This window comes from Sipha flava, unplaced genomic scaffold (genome assembly GCF_003268045.1).
Source record: "Sipha flava isolate LNK unplaced genomic scaffold, YSA_version1 333_pilon_pilon, whole genome shotgun sequence".
Lineage (NCBI taxonomy): Eukaryota > Metazoa > Arthropoda > Insecta > Hemiptera > Aphididae > Sipha > Sipha flava.
Genome location: NW_020273024.1, coordinates 455,335 through 480,948, shown reverse-complemented (window position 1 = coordinate 480,948; position 25,614 = coordinate 455,335). Strand labels below are relative to the sequence as shown.

Below are 25,614 nucleotides of genomic sequence, written 5' to 3'. Positions count from 1 at the left end.
TGCCCCGAGTGAGGATCGAACTCACGACCTTAAGATTATGAGACTTACGCGCTACCTACTGCGCTATCGAGGCTCATGCAAAGCTGAAGGGACATAGATTTTCTATATCAAAACTAAATAGATCAATGAATTGAAAGTAGTTCTTTGTAGTGACATATTTATGAGTATGATAATTCCTTTTCAATGACATTCTTTTTGATGCATACATTGCATAAACCCGGCCCATTTGTAATTTTGGCAAAAAAATCGGCCTAATATTTAATATGTAATTAGCATGAATTTATATGACCATTCGCACAATTCGCATGTACATGGTTCACCAGTAAAACATAAAAAACAAGGTACCAGGCTGGTGTAACGTTGCGTTAGCCCGGCCCAATGCAAGTGTAAGGTTTCTTTCAAATTTTTTTCGGCCAATATTTAGCTTGTAATTTGTTGTCACTAATATAATTTTTCACAATTTTCGTTTTTTAATGAAATACTCTATAATCATAAGTTAAGTAAAATATTTCCTGGTCTAAAAATTCTCAGCGGAAGGGGGAGCAGTTGTCCTCATCGCCCGTCAAATATGCTACCGGTCCGAAGCGTATAGATATGTTTCAAAATAATAAATAAAAACAATGGTAATCAAAAGATAGCCGGTGGATAACACTTATAGCATCGCCAAGCACGATAAATCAACCTCACGTAACACCAAGTTGCGTTCAATAGCCTTTCGACGTTTCGAGGTTTACACTATTTCACTGTCGCCGCGCGTCCCGTGTTTGGTTTTCAAAATGATTTGGCTCGAAAACAGTCATTACGCGAGACAACGATAGTAAACGAGTAAACATTGAAAATCCCTACAAATAGCGTCGAAAGTTTTTCGTTCGTCTCATACAACAAACGTTTCGTTTGCGCTCCGTGATCTATTGATATTTTCGTGTATCTCATCTGAACGCGACGAATGGACACGTTTCTTCTCGAATACTTCCTTAAGCGGATGTTGAGACTGTCTGAGCCGACGGTGGGTTGCCGCCGACACGTTTACCGAAGGAAATTCGAAGACAACGTGTTGACGATCGAACGGTCGACGGGCCAGTGGTTCAGAATGTGCGCCAAGTGCAAGTGCAGACACGTGTACTCGCGCATGGTGCGGTGCTCCGGTACGTTCGACGCGTGTTCATCAAGACACGTTTGTAGTTAGCTCGTCGCACGTTGGTAGTTAACTTAACTACTACACACTAAACGCAATGTAACTGATTTCCTGTGTTATCGATACAGAATGTCAATGGTACGTACACGAAGGTTGTGCGTATGGGGCAGCGGCGCACGAAGAGGACCAGAAGCACTTGACCGACCGCGTTCGTTCCGTTCAGGCTTTTACCGAAACCCGGAAACTGGCCACCGCGGTCATGCGGGATTCGGCTACCGACGAGAAAGATGAAAATTCGGCCACTGCGGATCTCGTCGATGAATTACTGTTCTGGCTATTAAGATTTCCCACATAATGCCGTCACCTCCGGTTTTCGATCAAAATCGTTGTTTATAACCTGAAAACGTTTTACTAGATTATTAAGATTATACGTTCACATTATATTATCAAAAAATACTTTCGAAAAGTAAAAGAATACCAAGCTCAAAATTAGAATTATTATATTCTTGCGACGAAAAAAAACCTGTCCAAAAAATGCATTGACATTAACATTATCCGAGCTTTTAATAATATTATAATACAGCTTTTTAATGGACACATGCGCCAATGTAGACAAACGCGACAAGTTTAATATTATTTGCATCTAAAAATAGCGAAATTCCGAAATTTCAAAATTTAATGGTATTAATAAAGCCTATAAAGATTTATAAATAAATTTATCGAACTAAAAAAAAGTATTCTTTATGTATTTTGAATAATTTTAAAAATTATTTGCATTCAATTTAAACATTAGACAACTCACTACAATATGGAAATTATTATGAAATAATACATTTTATTTATAAAAATAATCTAAAAGAAGCATATCCCAATATTTTAATAGCATATCAAATATTTTTGACTTTACCTGTAACTTCAGCATTTTGCGAACGAAGTTTTAGTAAGTTAAAATTAATCAAATCCTATCTTAGATCTTCAACAAATCAAGACAGACTCAACCATCTTTCAATTATTTCAATGAAAATCGAATTGCCAAAAATTTAGATTATGACGATATAATTAACGATTTTGCCGCCAGAAAAGCAAAAAAAATCAAAATTTAATGATAATTTGTTTGATTATTGTATAATGATTATTTTCATGTATTAGTTTGTAATAATTTGTATTTAAAGTTTTTTATTTAATATATTTTTTTTCTAATCCAGCAAATATTGTTTTTCTTTTATACTCTTAAATATTTTTTTTTAGAGTTTAACTGGTACATAAGTATAATTGTGGGCATAACAAAGGGGAAAGGCGCTAGGGCGCTAATTTTATACTTTGCCCCAGGTAAAAAATATGCTAGATCCGGCACTGAGTATATTAATAGATTAGTATTAATCAATTTTTCAATTCGAAATTCATGTTGCTTATTAATTATTACACTATTGAAAATATTAAACATCTTAGATACCTATTATAGATTTTTTAAATAACTATGGTAATGTATTTAATATTGGTTTGTAATCAATAGTTATTAATCATTAACATTAGAACGGTTACCAGTGGTGAAGTCCAGATGGAATAAACAAAACTAGATTTTTACTTTAAAAGAATATTTGAAATCATAATAATTATAATCTGATTAATTAAAAATATAATCGATTATTTCAACGTGTTAATTGACTAATTTAAAATAATTAAGTATTTCATTTCATCAAATAATACGTATATTTGCTGTAAGCTAGGACCCTAACCAGTCAATTATTACATCATGTGCCTCGATAGCGCAGTAGGTAGCGCGTAAGTCTCATAATCTTAAGGTCGTGAGTTCGATCCTCACTCGGGGCAATTAATTGAATTTTTTAGATTTTTATTTTTTTTTCATCACAATTGAAAACGGATTTTTTCATAACACATTAATGTTTGAAAAATTGCATCTTAAAGCTTTCATTAATAAATAAATTTGATTTTACTTTAAAAGACAAATTATATAAATTATATTTTTAGATCCTAAAGCGAATATTTTTATTATAATAATATTTTATTTTATTTGTAAACATAATATCCAAAAGTTAATTTAAGTGACTAATAAATAATAAATGTACTAATAGTTGTATAAAGTGTGAATGAATTATTATCCATCAATGTGATCTTCATGTGATATCGTTGTAGTTTTGTAAATGATTAATGTTTCTACACCGTATTAATATACAAGCTGTATAATATAATAATTATTGCAATCTGTAATCCATTAATTAAATAATTCGTTTCGTATATCATAGACATTAAATTATAGAATAAACACAAACTATATGAGACACTATTAGATACTACAAATTACGCATACCTAATAAATAATAATTATCATTCTTGTACCTGAACAGGTTTTTGTGCTTTTATGTTTCATATAATCCTGTAATAAGTCAAATTTTAAATATAGTTATCACAGCTTCAACGAAACAAATATGTATTTTTTAAATTATTTTAAAGCTAGGTTCACATGGACGCGCGTTAGAACGCCACAAAACGCGCGTACGACCGTTCAAATAGATGTGTATTTAAATGCGTATCGTGTCGAACGTGAATGTTCTAGATATTATAGTCAAGATATTATAGTTAGTTCAGCTCAAAGGTACATTGAGAATGGGTTTGATAGGTGCTGTGTGTTTGAGGGTCATCCACTGAAGATTGAAAAGACGAAAACAAAAAATGGAAAGGAAATATTGAGTTCATCCAATTTTGAAAATAAGGCTTTTTTTTATTTTTTATGTTACGTAATATCCAAAACTTAGAGATCACGATGAAAAATGTATGCAAATTATACATTTACTCGTACATATCCTGTTCACGCCAAAATCGCGGTGGTTGCGTAATAATACTTGCCACCGCGGTTTTATAATTATACTTTATCGTATCATTACCGGCCATCCAGCAACATACACACACACATATATTATAAGCCAATTATTGTTATGTCTATCGTCGTCTGTAATCATGAATTATGTAACCATAAAAGCCCGTGTTTTATATTGTTGTATATTATTGTAATATTTGTGTGTGTGTGTGTGATTTTTATATTTTTGTTGTCTTGTGCGAACCACCGCCGAATGCGTGTGTAGTGTGTTGTTCTTTTTATGTTTATTGTGGGCACGAATTTCCAGTTACCTTTTTATATTGTGTAGGCACGAATTGCAAATATTATTATTATCATTTTTTACTATAAATTTGAATGTGGGCTAATCGCCACTATTGTTGTTTTACCATAATTTACTTATTATTTATTTATTATTGTTATTGTGCGAATTTATTAAGATTTAGGTATAGGTTGTTGCAACTGGCCATCCGTACACCGACAAATTGTGAGTTTTAAAATTATCATTTATTTATTTAATATTAATTATTAAAATGACTAATATTTATTTATTGTGTACCATAAGGGCCATTATTTATTATTAATTATTAATATTTTACTGTCGTGCCAAAAGGGCCACATTTATTGATTATTATTATATATTGTTAGGCCAGAAGGGCCAATTTTTATTATTATTATTCAATTTTAATTCATCTATATTGCTGTGATTTATTGTTTATTTAATATTTGATTATTTTAATACAGCCACATATAGTTACCATTTTATACCATTTTACATTTATTTTAGTTACTCCTCTTCTAGTTTTAAGCACACACCAAACACATACATATAGACACACATACTCGTAACACATAATATCATAACATAGCTCACTAGTATTTGCGAGGCGAACCTGAACACTACTAGTTGAGCTATCACACCACTATATACCAAAAAAAATTGGCTGGTCGGTGGTGCGCGACACGCACAAGTCGGTGTCCGGGAGTGCGGCATAGTATTTGTTGCACCCGGCCAAAACATATCCCATATGGCAAGTTTTCTTCGATTCCGTTGATTAACGTGGTTGTGTCAATTTCCACTATTTTTTTAAAAATAATACGATCAAAACTACAGTTTACAGTGAAACGCGCGTGTCAACTGAACGGTCCGTTGACAACCAACAGTATTTGATTTTGCGTCTTTACATAGAAATATAATGTTGTGCCGTTATCACGATCGTCGTATGTCATGTGAACAATGATATATAGGCATAGGTAACCCGTATATCTAAATACGCACGATGAACTGTGAACCTAGCCTTAAAGATCTGCAATACACATTTTCAGGCATTTAATGTCTTAAAAAGTATATGCAGTAATCTAAAACTGTTTTATGCTACATACGTATTGAAAACAAGTTTTTTAAATACCTATTTATTTATAAGGATAATTTTTTAAATGTTATAAGGATTATCATAAAAGATTTCTAAATTTGATAATTATTTAAGACAAATTTTTGTTATTGTTCTGTTGTATTATATTTGTCCATTTTGCGTGACTGTTGGGCAGTTAGTATGAGCACAACATAAAACAAGAATATAAAATATCGAGAGCATTCATTTGGAAGGTTAAATAATGGCATGGTACCATACGATCATGAGACCCTGGTACACCTGTGCCGAATACTTACATCATACCATTCTTGACCTACCCTACAAAAAAATTTAAACGGAATTTCATTTCATAGGAGTAAAATAATTATTAAATCATAGTAGAATATTAAGATTTTATTAGTTTTATTATTGTTACTGTTTACGTCAAACATTAAAAGTGATTTAATTTAAGAAAAAAAATATTTTTGAAATTTATATAAGACAATATTATTTTTTCATAAATTAATAAAAAAAATAAATATACAACATGTTAAGTGTACTTACATTTATTTATTTACAAAGGCGGATCTAGAATTTTTCTGAAGGGGAGGCACATTATAATATATATATTCTTTTTTATAAAAAATTAAATATAAATTATTTATTAAGTTAATATAAATTATAAAATATATAAATAAAAACATATGTTAATGTAATACCTTATAGTTAAAAATCTAATTAAAATTTTGTATGTTTTTTTTTAATGTTTTTTTTATATTTTTTACGCAAATGTATCCGATACCTCTTTTAGAGTTACGGCTATATCTTTATTAATATGAAGTATTGATAATCAATTGAGTTTATTCTAATTCATGGTAAATAGGTTTATATTCGTTAAATGAACTGAATGATCGTGCTGAAGTCGCTGTTGTGACGTGTATAAACGTAGTATAATCAGAAGGTATTAGGAAACATAGATGCAGATTTGTAGACTTCTATAGGAGTATCTGTTTTGTTATTACCAATTAGATTAGGTGATTATTTTTAATGCACGTAAACCAACGATAATGTCACAATAGTTTTTAACATTTGACAACACTGGTCTGACAATTATATAGGTATTTTTTTATTTTTTAAAACCATAAAAATATAAAAGATAATATACAAATTAATAAATGATCATTTAAAAATTTTTCTACAGTCGATTGGCAGGATGGGGAAGGCACGTGTCTCTGTGCCCCTCGGGTTCCAATACAATTTCTTATAAATATATTAACCCCAATACTTAAGTATTAGATTTTTTTTTTGTTTCTACAGTAAAATAATGACTTCTTAACCAAATTAAGAATATATTCGAACGTTGTTGAAGATATTTTAATATATAAAAGAATTTCGTGAAAACAGTTAATAAATATATTTTTAATTACAAAATTATGATTGTATATTGTATATATATAAATAAATTTATATACATATACAGCTAAGTAAAAAGTGTATACAATTATGTATATATATATATAGACAAAAAATAATACTATTGTGGTATATAACATAAGTTATTCACTTATAATGAATTGAAACAAGTTGGTAAGTTTTTAGGTTATATATTGTTTTTTGAAAATAAATTAAGAAATAACTCATAAGCTAGGATGATTCATAAAAAAAACACATGAAAATGATAGCCACCTAGTTGTGACATGATACAGGGAATGAATTACATTTAATTGTATTACTAATCCTATATTATATGTATAATATTGGAAAAACTTTTCAGGACTAATATATTGATTTTATAATTTAACCTTTGATATTTAGGCTAAACCCGTTTTTATCAATAATTAACAATTAATAGAATTTGAAGAATCGGAATATGGAAAACTTCTCGTGGTTTTGGCTATTTGAACTTAAATTAGTATAGAATATTATTAAGAAAATTATCCAATATTTGAAAATAATATTTACATTAATATTTACATTAATTATGAAATAAATAATAGTTATCATAATCTATAATTTATAAATAAATTGTGAACACACCGAATTTATTCGAATTTTTCTTGCCGTCTTATAACAGAGATAAAGCATTTAAAAATATTACTTTTTGCTTTATTATATACAAATGTTTAGCATTTATTTTATATTTTATCAGGAATATTTTATAATAATTTTTTATTATATAATTTTAAGATTTCAATTGGATATATTTTTTTAAAAAAATTATTATTTTAAAACTAGAAATCAATTAAAAATTATCAAATTCATAAAATGATAATCATACACATTTATTTATTAGAGAATCAACTAATTTAAAATGTTCTTAAAAATGTTAGTGTGAACTTATACTAATCAAATAACTTAAAATATACTTGAAATCTTGAATTAAATCATCTTAAAATAAAAATCCAGAAAATTTCTAGCCATTTCGAAACAAGTCTGTAAATATTTCGTAAAAAGGAAAAATTAAAAAATAATATTATTATAAGTGCTATTATTTAAAAAAAAGAACATTTATGTGATGCATAACCGAATAGTATAAGTTTTATAATTTATTTTTTATTTTTATTATAAGTACATTGTTTCATTGATTATTATTTTTTTTTTTTTTACATTTTCTCCTGTCGTAAAGTTATATAATTAGAAGTTATTATATTTATTCTGTACTTTTATTGTACCTAAATTATGTAACATAATAAAGTCAAAAACAGTCTATTGGAGAAACTCATCTCAAGAACACAAATTATTACTTATTTAGGAATGCCAATTGATTCATGACATGAGTTATTTACTCGTAAATAAAATTTAATATAATTCAACTTTATTTCGAATACTGAATTCATTATAAACCCATAAATCTTCAACAGTCAATGTGTAAATGAAAAAAAAAACTGAACTTTGAAGGCTATAATGTGTAATCAGAATTTATTATAAAAGAAGAACTATTATCAACGATATTTTTAAGTAACGGGTTTTGAGTAAAGTAATTTTCAGTTGATTAACTGAAGCTATAAAAAGTCAAGAAAAGTACTGTTAAAACTTTTGATTCATTTTGAAAGAGTTTTACAAATACTGAGCTCAATTCAAAAACAATAGAGTAGTGGAGACATGGTGTAAATATTTATTGATCAATGACTGGTGAAATTTACTATCATCATTCAACTATGCAGACTTGTATTCAATTAATCACTCTCTACGGAATTAACAAACACGGTATTAAATTCATTGCAAAATAATGACTAAGTAGAAATTAAGATGAATAATTCTAAAATCGTAATCGTATTTGATTACAGTTACATACAATTAGTCACCCATTTCAGTTATCCTAGTTTATGTTAATATGGTTTTTAAAATCTGTTTCCGTAGGTTAAGTACCATTATTTAATTCAATATTTATTTAATTATACCAAAAACCACGATTTAAATTAATACTGAGTTAGTATTATTGTCTATTGTTAACTAAAGTAATAACTTAATTTTAGTATCACTTGATTTATGTAAACATAAGTATAATAATGAACAAATAGGTTGTAATTATTAGATTTCCTAAGCTATTTATAATTGTCATGTAGGCCGGTAGTCAATACATTATCTTACATTTTGTTACTCGTAATTGGTGTACTTAGTTTAAAGATTATAAGGATTGTGTTAAGATAATGTGTAAGTAATTAATATTAATGGACGAATTATTGTTATCAAAGAAATTGAAATTATTTTTCAACAGTATATTGAATAGTGATGGGCAACGATATCGATAATTCGATACGATATCGGTATCGTGACACATTTTCGACACCGATATCGTTCGAAATTATCTGATAGAATTTTGAATTTGATAAGTTAAAGTTGAATGTAGTATGAAATTAGCCTCAATTAAAAAAGATTTTTGAATTTTACATAAATTTCAAATCGTTTAATTTACAAATGTATCGCTTTAAATTTCATTTGACAATATAAGGGGTCATAACTTTGTGTGCATCATCGTGGTTAAAAAATATATCTTATCGGTTAACCACCCAATGAGTTACCAACCATTAATTGTCACATTAGTTTCAATCAATTAATTTTGTATGTTAATAACTAACAACATCATTCATCATTAAGTCAAAATTTAAATCAAGGTTTAAACAAGGAAATTAGTGTATATATAGCAATTTTGTTCTTTGTGTTTAATACTCAAGCTATAAATGATACAATTTTTGATTGATTTTTATTAAATAGTTATTAATAAACTTATATAAATACTCGATGAGTCAAATATACATTGCAAGTAAGCAGTAATTAATAACTTGTAAAAGTATAACTAAAAGCTAATTTTTTAATTAATATCTTGTAAGCAGTTCTGTGTAAAAATAACTAACCAATTTATATTATTTTGTGTTGAAACTTAGCCCGTAATAACTACTACTTTAATGATAGTAGGTACTACAATTAATCATAGTAATTAATTTTATAATTTTAAATTTATTTTAAATTAATTCTTATCTTTAATAAAAACTGAGCAAAATTTATACCTACATACAATTATATTATTTTCTTATGTATACTAAAATTAATTATTGATGCCGTGGAAAAATTTAATTATTGCTTACTGCTTCTACTATTAAATAATCAAAGTTATGTGTTGATTGATTAAATTAATCAAAAATTAATTTAAACCATGATAAAATAAAACATAAATATTACAATTAAAATTGCGTAACAATTATAATTTTATAGAGATTTATCGTTTGTTTTTGTTATTTTATTTTAGTAATAAATTATAATTATATACACTTTACCTATTTTGGCTTCCACGTAGTAAAATGTACACTTAAAATTTTAATATAAAACTTTTATATTGAATAAAATAAAACTAATTACAGTGTCAGTATATTTATTAAATATTTTTCGATTGATATTTATGATGAACGAAAATAAAAACATTAATATATAAATAAATTTATTATCTTATTATGTTGATTTTTATCTCACAATAATTACTGAATTAATCATAGGTAAATAAAACTTGGCAAATTTTACAGCAAGGACGTGAAAGTTAAAAATGTGATTTTAATTTTGGCTGAATTATCATAAAAAGACACTTGCGCACTATAATCAACAATCATATGTAGGTCGTTGTTGTACTGAAATAAACTAGTTTAATCATATAGGTACGTATACTACAAATTTCGTAAATTCGAATTGTTTAATGAAGCTGAAATCGCATGAAATATGATTTTATTACATATATTATCATCACATATGTTAAGCTAATCAATATTGTCATTATATATATATATATCAGATATGTATATAGATATGTAAGTATGAATATATTAGACTATATTTAAATGTATTGCAATGTATAGATTATTTTGTTGCAACAACAATTTCTGGTTGCGTGTTATAATCTATGGGAAAAACGGGTGAAAATTAATTAATACTTTTAAACTTAAATTAGTATAATATATATATATATATATATATATATAACATTTAATATTACTATTTAATTATTTTATTAGTAACTTTTTTATTTATATAACTAATTGATGTAAATGCTTATTGCTATTATTGCCTTATTAATACTGAGAGTTTATTAGACCGTTTAAATAACCTTCAAATAAGTTATGTAAAAGTAAGATAACTGTTCTACTTTTTAATTCATGTATAATAATTGATAGAGCGCAAAATAAATGCTATTTTCAATTTATTCCAATACTCGATATGTAAATTAAATTAAAAAAAAACTTATGTCATTATTTAATTTTTGAAATTTATTTTTATTACTTGTTAGTTTCTATAAAAAGTATAATCTAAAATATTTACATAAGTTTAAATATTGTACTATTAATTATACTCATAGGATAATTTTTCTTACTTTAAGTTTTTAAAAAATTCATATTATTTTTATATTTATTTTAAACATATCAGTTTTGTTAGTTATTTACAATTATTTTGATTTATTTCATAATAATAAATAAATATTTTATTAGCTATTTAATATAATTATTAGTTTACTTCATTTGTATGTTACGGGTTGTGAAAACATTCAATATAATCAATTGTCTCGATACTAAATAATAGCAACATGTATTATTAATATAAACGTAACCAATATATAAAAAATAAAATCGTTTATTATTTGTTTTAGATCTTCTAGAGAAAAACTAAATTCTATTGCGTGATGTTTTCTGTTAGTGAGAATTTTGTAGTCAACAAGGTCTACGTACACTACATTACATTGGTCATTATTGATGACAATACTTATTTTTCTACGATCGTTATCGCGTCACTGATCTTTAATGTAGGTTAAAATGATTATATTCTGTCTGGACGCTGTTTGTATAAATTAAGTTATAAACTTAAAACTGAATTGAAGGCTTATCAAACACTAGATAGTTCTAAAAAAATAATTAGATGAAATATTAAAAATTAAAGCAATCTTCAATAAATTAATTTAAAAACAAATTTAAACAACAATAGACTATAGCTTATACGTTTTATTATAGGATTTATTTTAATCAAGCCATTACTTTGCCATAGATACTTCGAAGAGTAGAAGTCTCATTTTTTGGTGAATAATACCTCATAATGGACTCAGACCCAATAAATGTCTAAGATGCATTAATCTTTAGGGATTAAATATTTATTTTATTTATTAGATTTTATTCTCTTAGAACAATATTATGATGGAATAAAGGTATTATTTTCATAATGTAATTATTTATGAGTATTTTATCATAATATAATATGTTTATTTATTCATATCATACCTTCATATTACTATTATCATTAAATTAAACCAATTAAATGGTATTTTTATAATTTAATTTATTTGATTATATTTCTTCCTTCTTGATTTTATTAATTAATTCAAAATTTTTCATTAATTATTGTTTATCCAATTTTTCTCTCTTTATTTTTTTTTTCGTCGCAATATTTTAGTTAGTATGTAACGTAAATATTGAGACTATTATTTTTAGTCTAAATAAAAAATTAAAAATAATAAGTGGTCTTATGTGTTTAAACTTTTACAGATTTCCATGATAAAATAATTATAAAATCATCACGGATCAATTGTACCGTAGATACACGGTACATTTATCATACATTTTCATAAAGATAAAATTTTTGATTTTAATAAGCTATGAGACTGTCCAATGTATACGAAAGGGAATAAAATAATATCACTTTGCTACAAAATTTGTGTATTATTTTCATATCATATTTTTTATTTGTTTTTCTTACATTATTCGAGAGGTATGCGAAATATATTATACATTTAGTATTATACACCTCTATAAATAAAAGGTTTAGCAAAAATTTCGAATTTCTAACAAAACTACTAGAATCTGAATAAACTAAAACTCCTGTCCCTTACTGTATAACAACCTAAACTATCCATTTAAATTGAAACACGATAGTGATCGAAGAAATATGTAGAAGTTTATAATAACATCTTTCATTCCTTGTTCCTAAATCATTGAATTCTTCAGTTAACCGTCCCCTCTGACTTTTTTGTATTTGGCGTCTATATTATACCAATTTATTTATTTCTCAATACGCATGCATAAAAAAAATCAAGTATTGGCACACACGCATTCATTGTACAAAATTAATGTACATATTGTGTGCATAAAACAAATCAAAATAATTAAAAGATTTAGGCAATAGATTAAATTAATTAATGTTTTGTCAAAATGAGAAATAGTCAATAGGGTGCACCAACGTTGATATTATTATATGAGTAATATAATATTTCACAATAATACACGTCGAGATTCTTATTTATTCAATAAGATTATAGTTAGTTCATAACGGTACTTAATATAAATATGTTCAAACCTTATGGATATTATTTATAGTTCGTGTTGCCTATAGGACCATGGAATTTAAATGAATTGGAAACGGCATTGTTAGTGTTAATACGGAGTAATGTAATTATATGAATACGGAGTATTAAATTTACAAAGTTGTTACATGGATTTAAGTTTATAATTATACGCCGAATAAGCCATGTCTAAATTTTTGATAACACGTGTCTTAACGTACAAAGAAGAAAGTATTGCATAAAAATATTTTATTACAATAACAGTTATGTGTCGGAGTAAATGTAAATAAAAGTCACAACATTTAATTGATTCGTCATAATTGAACTAAGCGAGTTTATGTAAAACAGTATACCAAATGAGTAAATAAGCATTACACATTTTATGTTGTAATATCACAGAAATCCCATTCAAAATTATGATACCCATTTGATATTATATTTTATATACTCAAAATGCCTTAGAAATTATAGTTTTAAGTATATATTGTAGTGTATGTGTATTTTAGACATAATCATTATGACGATTTAAAACATTCTCGCAGAATAATTTCCTCAAGACCTTAATATAATATTCAATTGTTCGGTTATAATCGTTGTTCATAATATGTATATATTATATGTATTACTTTCTTCGCTGCAATGCAATTTGAAAAATAATTATTGAAGTATACATTACAAATGTTAAATGGCTATTAGTTTTCGCAGCCATTATTATATTATACTACAAGAGTAAATGTTTTCGTCTAGTCATGGGGTTTTTAATTGGGCACACATTTTCAATACCCAACAGTTATCGTGTGTGCACAATATACATATAAAAGCCATACACCGTTTGTATGCTTGTAATGACCGATGTTTTAATTATTTTCACGTCGGCCCGGCATATAGGCGCTAAGTTACAAATCGATACGGAGATTATATAATACGCGAGCGTAAACTTAGCGCGATCGTCACCATTTATTCTAAATGTATGTATGCGAAGTTCTGAATGGTTAGAAAAAAACATTTACTGCGAAAAAGACCAATAGAGTATTGTGAGGTATTAAACAAGAGGAAACGCATTTACGACGTTTGTAGAAATAATTATTGTACAAATAGCCATTTGGATTGTTAATATTTGTCATTTACACCATCACGGTAGAGTACGATTGAGACGTTGTACCTTTTTGACAACACGATTGAGAACGATGTCAGCAGATAAAAGAAACAATATTTTGTACCTTTTAATCCAACGATTGAGAACGATTTTTCGAGCGTTGTTGTCTGTTCGTACAAAAATATACACAACAAAGCAACATTGGCAAAAATGTAGTCACATGATATGTAATATAGTATATACATATTCATATATTATTATAAATAAAGGTAACTCAAACACGAACCGTAGCAATATTGAAATCAATTGAAAACAATATTATCAAAACCATGGCCAGCAAAGATTATGATCGGATAGTTTCGACCATAACTTATTATAAAGAGTTTGAATAGACAAAGGACATCATGAAATATCTTAAAGTCACTGGAAATAGGTATATCTATAAGTAGATATGAATAAATATATTTTAAACTGACAAATAATTGATATCTGTATACGTGTATTTGTATCTGTATCGTGTTATTAAAAAAATTACTGAAAAAAGGTACCGTTCTCAGTAGTGTTCTATCCATAGACGCAACTAGGGGGGGGCAATAGGGTTTTTATCCTCCTTGAGTTCAAAAGTAACACTCCTGTTTTTTTTCAGATCTATATAATCTATAGTAATTACAGTTAAATACCATTTTATTTTATTTTCAGCGATTTCAACACCCCCAATATTTGGGCTCTAGTTGCGCCTATGGTTCTATCCTTCTATAAAACGTAAAATTGTAGTCAACGTAATCGAATTGAACTGTGTTGGGAGTTAAGACTGCGGCATCGGTGAATGAGGTATGCAGATACGAATAAAATGCTTGATGACCCAGGTTCAATATTTCCTTTGGGACAACTTTAAGACGTTACAAACAAAAAACAAGTAGATTTTTCATATTTAGTTCACATTAGTAATGCTTCTCTTTTCTAAGTATATCATGGTATAATATCAAATTATTTTTATCTTATTAGTTGAGTTCAGTTATCATAATGTCTTCAGATCAATTGTTTGTTGGTGCAATATAATAGTTTGCTAATGCCAGAACCGCAAGGACCATTCTACACGGTGTTATTCGGTGGGTTGTAAAAGGCGAGTTTTAATTGTATGCCTGTAATGTCGTCAATTCCAAGACACGATATTTTTCTCGGGCAACCCCCTTTTCCACTGCAAAATTCTAATTTAGATTTTTTGCGACGTTTTGCGGCGTTTCACACTGTTCAAAGGATCAGAACGTGCGGAGATCGCTGTACAAGATGAACGATGGATAAGAGCGAAATAATATCGCGGCGTACCCGGATAGGCACTGCACATGACGGAGCAGTTGCGGTCGCGGCGGTGGCATTGAAAGTAAAAGTAAAATAGTATAATAACAACAAGTAAATAACACCCGAGTGGGAAGACGAGAATACCACGATCGTATTATAACGTAATAATGCGATCCTTACACACACGCGTGGTTTACCCCTCTTCGCGCGGACTACTCTTCATTTCACTCCGGCCGGTCCATCGACGACGGCAGCGGCAGCGGTGGCTATGCGTTACGGTATTGCGCCAGTCGACCGGGCGCGGACAAGGCTGTTGACCCAGTTAATATGGGAATCATAGTAGTAATAGTAGCAGTATTCGTAGTAGTAGTAGTAGTAGTAATAATAAAAAAAAATAATCTATTCTGTTTGTCCGTTCGGCTCGACGCGCGCGACACGACCCCGCAGTCCTTGCGAGTCACTACAACGAGCGATACACGTTCGCGGCCGGGCTCAGTTCTCCGCAACATGGCTCGGTTGCGCGCCGCACCAGCGCCCTGCACATCAACAGGTACGGTGTTTGCATGCGAAATATACATGACCGTGGGAGAACGGAAAGGAAAACGTCCAGCGATATATATGTGTGTGTAATGTACTCGTCGTGAATTTTTCCAGCCGCACGGATCCTGTCGTACGCCGCGGTGTCCTGCGTCCTGACCACGGCGGTCGCCGTGATCGCGTCTCCAGAAGGGAACAACAACTCCACCGATGTGGTCCGGGTGGTCCAGTTCAGCAATAGTCTAGTGCCTCCTTTGTTCAACGTGCGTTGATTTTTATTTTTTTTTCATATTTCTTTACGAAACCGAAATGTCACGTAACAACATTGCAATATCGTAACAATGATTTTATGCTTTCTGTTTTCGGTTTTTCCCCTTTGTTCTTCGGCCACTTACCGGGGTAATCTTACTCGACGTTGTGCGCGCACCGCAGTACTATTCCAGAGCCCGGGACAATCTCGTTCTGGCGCCTTTCGGGGTAGCCACCAGTGTGGCCATGATGATGGAAGGTTTGCAGGGCCGTGCCGCTGAAGAGGTGACTTCTTTGTTCAGACTGCAGGCCAAGGAAGCCCGCCAACAGTTGAGAAGAGGTTTTAAAACGATTTTCGATACTTTCGGGGTAAGGCTCGCAGGGAATCGCTATCGTAATAATACAATATCGTATTATGTTTACGCATGTCACTGCAACCGTTGGCAAGATCCAACGGGTAAATATATTGGGTTGTTAAGCGGTCATTGTATAACATCATAATATGTGGTATTTTGAAACTACTCTACGTTTAATTTGAAACGAATCTGTATTTTTTTTTTAAATTTTATACAGAGCGATTCGGATGGCGATTTTTCCGGTTCCTATAACAAAGCATCTGTGACCAGCTCCCGTGTTATGCCATCGTCGTACATCAACAAACTTTCGAAATACTATCAAGCTAATGTTACTACAATGCGAAGCGATAATTCAAATAATAGCTTAAGTAAGTATCCTTGAAACTTTGATATTTAATACATACATATATATATATATATATATATATATATATACGAGTACTTCAGTTATAATGGAAATTAAATTGTCTTTTATACTCTGCCTATACTCATAAATTAAATTTCATAAATCATTTATATCTTATGAATCTTTACAAAGATTTTTTTTTTGGGAGTATAGTTCATACATTTTCAATTGAATTCAGTTAAACAATTTATAAATTTCATGGATTTAAATTTTATATTTATCAACATTGAATTGCTACATTTTTAACCTTGTCCAATAGCCTGAAAAACATTAAACTTTTATTATTTCACTTATTTAAGTCTTAAAAACCGCAATGCAGTAGTTGAAATACCACCCCATGTTATATAAATATTGGATACAAAAAATTAATTCTATGTTGACGTCTTTTTTATACGTGTTTAAATTATAACTATAATAAACTGTAATTTATTATTGAATAGTATTTGTTCATGTTATAATTTTAAATTTTACTGTTATGGTACAGCGAGTAAAATAACTAAACCAAATTTATTTTAAATAATATGATTTAGCGTTTAAATTAATAGAATTTATAATATATATCTGAATGCGTAGTATCAGTAATATATAATATAATTTAATTGTTAAAAGGTTTTTCATTCTTGTTTGAAAAAACACACTTTTATAAATATAAAATACATCAGCCGTCATTATTATTTTTATTAAACAAATTACTTATATATTTTTTGTTGGGAATAATTTAAGTAAAAGTATTCAATAACCTATTACACGACTATGTGACATATACATATAATTTTTTATTTTTATACTTAACCTACAAGATTTCTGATCATCGAGTGTGTATTAGTGGTATTGGTAGGTTTTTTATAGGTTGGTCGGTAGGTTGAAATATGGCACATTTTATTGTTAAGTTCTCTGATAGATAGTTATCCATGCAATAAATTTGTAACGCCGAGCATAGGTGAACCGTAGTGCCGAAAGGCAACCGACTAATCACTGTACTCAGACCCGTACTGGTTACTCTTATGGGATAGTTTTGAAAACATGTAAGGACGTTTTAATTTTTGTTATTTAATCCTTTAGGTTAAGGTGCAATATATATATATATATATCAAGTTATATTTATTTTTAGTTTGGAGAAGTTAGCAAAATTAAGATTCTTTAATTTGTAATCTATTGCACCTTATCCTAAAGGATTAAATAACAAAAATTAAAACAAGAAAATGAGTGTTTATTTAAATATATATATATATATATATATATAATTATAAATCTTTGTTTAATACAATTAAAAATATTCTTTTACATTATAATAAAATTATAAATTCAGAAAAAAAAGTTATTAAAATTTCGAATGAAAGTAATATATTTACTCGTATTTCTTGACTGGAAGAATCATCTTATCAATTATGATTTCTACTAACTTGATTTAAAACATATCATTCACATTGCATCAAAAATAAACATTCTGCATTTTCCTGTGAAGCTGTATGCCTCAATTTTGTTTTTAAAAGCTTTACCTTCGAGAGTGTTCGTTCACATGTGTGAGTAGTCGAGTAAGTATATAATAATTTTAATCAACAGTGATGTTCGGTGATATTTTATATTGGGTAAACATTAAAATAAAATTTAAAATTATAACTTAAAAAAAAATGTTATTTTATTGATAAAAATTACAATCTTAAATTAATTTATAGATAAAATCCATTTGTCTTTCTACTTTTAATTTTCATGGACGCATCATGCATCTATCTGGTTGTCCAGTGGGTCAGTACGTACTTGACTGTACCTTACCATGCCGTACAAATTATTTTTATTTAATATTCATCAATTTATCGAAACTGCTAAAACTCAATACAAAATTTACATTAGTATATGATATAAACTGAATGTACATGATGTGTATTACAAAATTAAGTTTCATTGAAGAAACATTGATTTATTTTTTTCATTATTATTTTTTATACGCATAAATATTTACGAGTATATTTCATTATAGGTATATTATATTGTGTACTGATTTTGAGAATATTTATTTTTAGCCGATATTTTAGAATTACGAAGTGACACAGGAATAATCAGCCACTGGAAAGATTACCAAAAACTTGCCACGTACACTTACTCATCATATCAATCATCAGCACCGTTTACGAAATCTGACGGTTCAATTGTTCATGTCCCGATGATACCACAAATTGGAATGTTCAAAATTGGATACGTACCACAATTGAAGTGTTTAGCCGCTGAGCTTATGTTTGAGGTAACTTCGTGTCTCGTGATAGTTTTAGATATCGTATATAGTATATACAAATATAGTTGGTGATTAAAGTTAAATATCGGTACTTGAAAGAATAGTTCTAAAATTATAAAATCGATGCCATTAACTGTCACGGTATGCAACTCTACGAGCTTGTAATAAGGAAAATATGTAGTCACTGTGCTATTGCTGTAGGAAGCTTTTTCCTTCTACTCATCATATAGTTTATATATAATATATATATTATATATCATATAGTTTATATATAGTGTATATATATATATATATATATATGATATGATTAAAATCTATTTTGGTAAAAATATTTATTATTTATTTATTTTTCGTAAAATGAGGAATTTAATGGGATTCCTATTGTTTTTTTTTCTTGGAAATTTCTTATGGAAAATCTATACAAAACGTTTTGTGTAACATTTTTTTTTTATATAGGAATTTAGATAAAAAAAGGTACTTTAAATTGGTAATTCTTACTAAATTTCTTAGTAATTTTACTCACACAGAGGTAAAAATAAAGAGCGAAAAATGAGTAACAATTTTTTCAACAAGAATTCATACGTCAATTTGAAAAAAATAAGTTTATTTGAGTTTGATTCCATAAACGAGTAATGCAAAGCGAACCCTGAACTATTATATTTAGCTTTAAAAAAGTTAAAAGTGCACAATTCAACTAAACTGTTGTTTATTAACATTTAAAAATAGGGACGTTTTATTTTTGTATTTTTAAATCTTTAATTAGGTATTTAATTTTTAAATCAAGTACAAAATAGTATTACATAATAGGCCTTAGTATAATTAACCTTCTTGTAGAATTGCTTTTAAATACGATTCTTTATCGTTACTTTCAAATTTAAATGAATGTATATATATAAATATATATAAACATAATAACAACGAACATAATTTCACAACAAAGGACAGCACCCGGAACTAAAAATATTCGTTAGATCTCACCGGTCAGTATATTTACAACATCGTAAAAAATCCGGCTTCAAATCATTCAAAAACAATCTACTATCTATGATATACGATTTAAAAATAAGTATTCATTGCGTTAAATTGATTAACTGATCGATGAAGAATTAATACATACATAATTATGTATAATGTTTTTTCGTTGGCAATACAATTATTATTATATTATTAATAAAACTAAGGAATACAAATGTATTATATTACATTTTTTTTCTTATGAACATACGAAATTAATTGATTAGTCATTATTTTAAAATGCTAAGAACGTTTATGAACGCTAGGTGTGAGTTTTTGGCCCTTAAATTAAGGGCATGGTAATGTTTACGTTAGTTTTAACCTCATGCGTGTGTTTATATATTAAACATGAGCAGACGAGTCAAGTTTAATGTCCATGACACTGAATACCGCGCGTGTAGTGTAATTAATAACTAAACATATTTTCGCATCGTGAATTTCACTCAACAATGAAGCCACGTGTTAACATGTCATATCACACATTAGTGGTGGTTTTACGGAGGGAGGGGGTCCAGGGGGTTTTGACTCCCCCTAAGTCACGCGTTTAGGTTTTGATTTATTATACGAATATTTTTTATGCGGACATACGCTAATATATAAATCTAGTTATTTCAACCATATGTCCGTATATTTGAATGTTTGTTACACCTATTGCTTATTTAGGTATTTATATTTTACTTGAAATTACGACATTTTATAATACGTATTTTTAAGATAATGTAAAGGACCCCTCCTCAGAAAAAATTAAAAAATCGCCACTGTCACATACTGAGTGTAGGTAGAATGTCAATAATATTCAGGCACATGTTTACGGATAATTGTGAAGCGTAGACATTACAGTTATTCTTAAAATAAATATTAATAAAATTTAAATTTTCGGCGCGTTATCGCGTTGCAGAACGTAGTAAATCATCTATGTGTAACTGTACATTTTACACAGAGTCTACTAACGTTTTAGTCGATTTAAATCTGAAAGCGTGATAAAAATGCGTATACTCGATGGAAGTAATCCTTGATTTTAATCTCAAAAACGTATATAAAGTTTTCACGGTAAACTATATAATAGACCTGGACTATAAATATAAATAGTACAACTTTATCTGAAACTCAGGATCCTATTTACCATTAGCCAGGATAGGCAAATGCCAATGGCGCCCGTCATTATTATTATTATTATTTTTAGAATACATTTTTCGTTGTATAAAATTAATATAAACAAAATATAATATTAAAAAAAAAAAAAAAAAAATCAGTATGAAATGTCATATTTTTTATTTTGCCTGAGGGCCTTGAAATCCCTAAATCAGGCCATGTTAAAATTGTTAAAATGAATAAATTGATTAATGATGTAATACATACGTTGTATACGTTTCGAACTTGTGGTGAATTATAATAATATCGTTATTATTTCCAGACCGACAAAGTCAGCATGCTCATTATGATGCCAGACGATGTGAATGGCTCCGACTTGATGATAGAGCGTCTCTCCAAGGACAACTTTCTGAATATCCTGGACTCGTTGGACTATCAGAACACAGAAGTGCTGTTGCCGCAGTTGGTCGCGTTCACCGACGCCTTGGACCTGGAACCGTTTTTCAAGAATCTCGGCGTGAAAACAGCCTTCGACCAGACGGCGGGCAAAACCAGTGGCGGAAATGGTACCGGAGATAGCGGCAACAGCACCGCAAAAAACGTACAGTTAATGACCGGCCGCACGTCATCAAAGTCTCCCACTGTCACGTTGGTATCGATGAAACAGAACGCGTACTTTTCAATGTCGTTCATCACCATCAATTCGGTCGGCTCCGTCGGTACTAAGTTAGGTATGTCGGTAAACTACGCAAACACGCAAGTAAGCGTTCTTATTATACATCGTAAGAGTCCACAGTGACAAAAATAACTCCTCGAGTATCGGTCGAAAAGTAATTGAAATATACAAAAAATTGAACCGGAAGCCATTCGATCTTTCGATTTAGATAATTTTAAACATACCACGATTAATATAATTAATATTCAAACTTGTAATTTATAAGTGAATAGATATCATAATACCACTTGTAACTTGACATATTTTTAAATTTTCTGATTGATGCTCTTGTACGTGGTTCAACACATAAACACATAAGGTCGCGGGTGAATGTATCGATGGAGGGCATGCATTTTAAATGTTTTCCACGAGTATATGTTTTGAATAACCGTGAAAACACGGGATTGCCGTTTAAAATTTAATTATTATTCAAATCGTATTTGTATATTATAGTGTTATGGAAGCCGTATTAGCAAATAATTCGAATGGTGTGTTTGTACGTGATTTTTCTGACAAAGGTCACTTGAATAAATGTGTTATGTGACCATACTGCGGAGTTATACATTAAAGTGGCTACATTTTAAACGTCTTTAAAACATAATTAAATGTATAGCCTCTGCATACGAATTGCTTTGTAAACTATAAATGTCTTGAAATATGTTTTATCCTTTATTTATTTGTTTCCGTGATGCACTGATGCAGGAAAACACATTTGATAGATTAGTAGATAAAAACAATTATTTAGTATTGAATATATACATATAGGTCTTCTCTGGCTTTCTGCAAAGTAGATCAGTATCTGACAGACATTGTTTACCCAGTTTTTGATTGCATGAATATTGTATACATATTGTAAATACACTAGCATTTTACATTTACATTTTTACAATCCTATAATTAAATTATGTTAATTATTAATATATTATACATAGAAGTATATACATACAGTAAGCATACACTGGTATATGCATGCGCAGACCTGTATTTCTGGGGATGACTACAATACTTTTGGGCCCTATATTAACAAAACGTGTAGATATATTTAATAAATTGTGTTGTATAAATAATTAAATAAACATAACTTTTATAAATAAGTACTTTTAAACATAATTGTTTATTAATGTTGTAGTATACTAGTCTCGATGAATATGTGGTCTTCGAATCCCGTATATTTTTCTTAGATAGTCTCAGTTATTTATGATTTATAATTTTGCAGTCAATTATAGTTGTTACATTATCAAGTTTTTTACTTGAAAATTTATTTTTTTTTCTATTACGAAACATCATTAATTTTTTTACCGAATATTTTAGAATAAATTTAATTTAATTGAGCAACATCAGTTCGTATTTTAACTTATTCTTATTTCCCTTATTATTTGAATTAAATAATAGTGCTCCATTTAAAAGATTTCGGGAAGTTAACCCAGCAACCCTCGTGTGCACGCATATGTACAGAGGCTATTATTTCGGCCGCGCAATAAGTCCAAACAACCAAGATGAGACCGTTGAGATACGCAGGTATTATGTCTCATACCTATGGTCATATGAGTTCAACCTTCTGAAAATTTAATATTTCAAAGTTTTCTATGAGACTTGCAAATAAAATATATAAATATATACTATACAATATAATAAATATAATACAATAAAACATGTTATTTATCAACATTTTGCATTTTTTCAAAACCCCTTCGAAATTATTTTCTGTGTTCGTCCCTGCTGTGTGGTATAGTGAGTAACGAAAAGAGAGGTTTTGAGTACAAGCAACTAAAAAGACATGTCTCATGAATCATTTAATTGAGAATCACATTAGTATAGATTAGTTATAGACGAAGTTATCAATCTTTCTGCAGAAATAAAAAATAGAAAAAATAGATTTAACTTAGAAGTTGATATTGGTATTAAATAAGTTTGCAATTTTATAATGTATTAATAAAACTAGTGTTAATAGAAAATAAGTATATATAACTTTGCTCGATATTACCATTTAATTTAATTATTTTGAATGTTGTTTTCCCCAATCCAGAACCCAAGCTTTGCTACTGCAGTAGATGATATGTTTAATTTGTTTTAGGAATCCAGCCATCCACTCAGAGACAAAGGCGTAGTATCTCTTCCAAAATAGTATTTGATCGACCGTTCGTGTTTTTCATATTTAACAAACTAACTGGACTAATAATGTTAGCCGGAAAAATTACAAATCCAACCCAAGTGCCTTCTTAATTATTAATAAATACTTGTACATTTACAAATAGCTATTGTCATAGAATAAAAAAATATAAGTAATATATGTTTGCATTTAATTTAAAATATATCTGTGTTTTATGTAAGATGTGTAATAATATAATCAGTAATAATTGTATTCAGGAAATTTCACTATTTTTTTATACACACATTTTTAATTTTTTTATATTTAATGTTTTTTATAGATTTTTATATCATAATTGTACATAATATACCATACGATAAAAATATATGTGTAATGTTATAAACATAAGGTATTCTAGAGCCGGTAACCATACAACTTACAAGAATAATTTACGTAAAAGTCTATTAAGTTGTTATTACAGTGTTCGAATATTATTTTATCGTCATCCTATATTTATTTGTTTTCAAATTTTAATAAAATATTGTAAAAATATTATTATTATTATTATATATGCATAATTTATGTGTAGTACCTACTATAAACAAATTTTATTTGAAGTATGGAAAAAAAGATAGGACTACCGCATAAACGGTGGAACTCTTAAGGATGCTCGGTGAAAAGAGGTCCCTGCAACTTTTAGGGATCCGGATGGGTTATGTAAAAATTATTATCCTATGATGAAAATATAACCGTACATATGAACAGGTTTTTATAACCATAAGAAAATTTAAAATTAACAGATACGTGTAAGCTAACATGAACTTTTAATTAATGTTTCCGAATCGTTATTAAAATATTTTAAAAACATTATTATGTAATGGAAACTGAAATGTTTAAAAGTTGAAATAAAAGTTTTCCGTAGTATACGTTGCACTAATAACGTTAAATTTAGAACTATCAATCATAACTATCAACCTTAACAATATGATGTTATTCTATTTTAGAAAAACTACGAATTTGAACAAAATAATTTATTACTAGGGCACGAATTTAAATGGCCTTAAAATATTAAAAAAAGTGGTCTTTCAAAAAGTGCATTAATGATTTAAAAACACTAAAAATGCCAAAAAAAAAAAAAAAAGAATGAATTCAAACCTAATTTAAAATTTTTTCTTATTTAGCAACATAAATAAAAACTTTTTTCAATTTTATTTTTGAATGTTATTAAAATCGGAAAACAAGATGGTTGAATAAAAACATATTACTTAAACATACATATATAACATGTATATAGTAGTATATACTTATATACATAACAAGAACATGAGGTTAGTGTGACTCGGGAGGAATATTTTCCAACCTTTTTTTTAAAGAGGGGGG

The 25,614-nt window shown here is 28.5% G+C and overlaps 1 protein-coding gene and 2 non-coding genes across 3 annotated transcripts; 2 read left to right on the top strand and 1 right to left on the bottom strand.

Annotated features, from left to right (window-relative positions):
• On the bottom strand, positions 1-73 carry Trnam-cau. The gene has a single exon. It is a non-coding gene; the product is annotated as a tRNA-Met (tRNA).
• Positions 74-2,892: 2,819 nt separating this feature from the next.
• Positions 2,893-2,965, top strand: Trnam-cau. Its single transcript has one exon. It is a non-coding gene; the product is annotated as a tRNA-Met (tRNA).
• A 12,883-nt stretch (positions 2,966-15,848) lies between these two features.
• LOC112687154 (serpin B8-like) lies at positions 15,849-24,457 on the top strand. Its single transcript, XM_025559727.1, has 7 exons — positions 15,849-16,096; positions 16,201-16,346; positions 16,516-16,701; positions 16,906-17,056; positions 19,116-19,333; positions 21,753-22,161; positions 24,220-24,457. The coding sequence occupies exons 1-7, from the start codon at positions 15,874-15,876 to the stop codon at positions 24,366-24,368; spliced, it is 1,482 nt and encodes a 493-aa protein (XP_025415512.1). The 5' UTR covers positions 15,849-15,873; the 3' UTR covers positions 24,369-24,457.
• Positions 24,458-25,614: the final 1,157 nt, after the last annotated feature.

What these genes read in the sequence shown, in the direction of transcription:
- LOC112687154 (XM_025559727.1), top strand. Translation starts at nt 15,874, where the DNA reads ATGGGAATCATAGTAGTAATAGTAGCAGTATTCGTAGTAGTAGTAGTA. An exon ending in AGCGCCCTGCACATCAACAG is followed by an intron (nt 16,097 to 16,200) that starts GTACGGTGTTTG and finishes GAATTTTTCCAG; the next exon opens with CCGCACGGATCCTGTCGTAC. An exon ending in TAGTGCCTCCTTTGTTCAAC is followed by an intron (nt 16,347 to 16,515) that starts GTGCGTTGATTT and finishes CGCGCACCGCAG; the next exon opens with TACTATTCCAGAGCCCGGGA.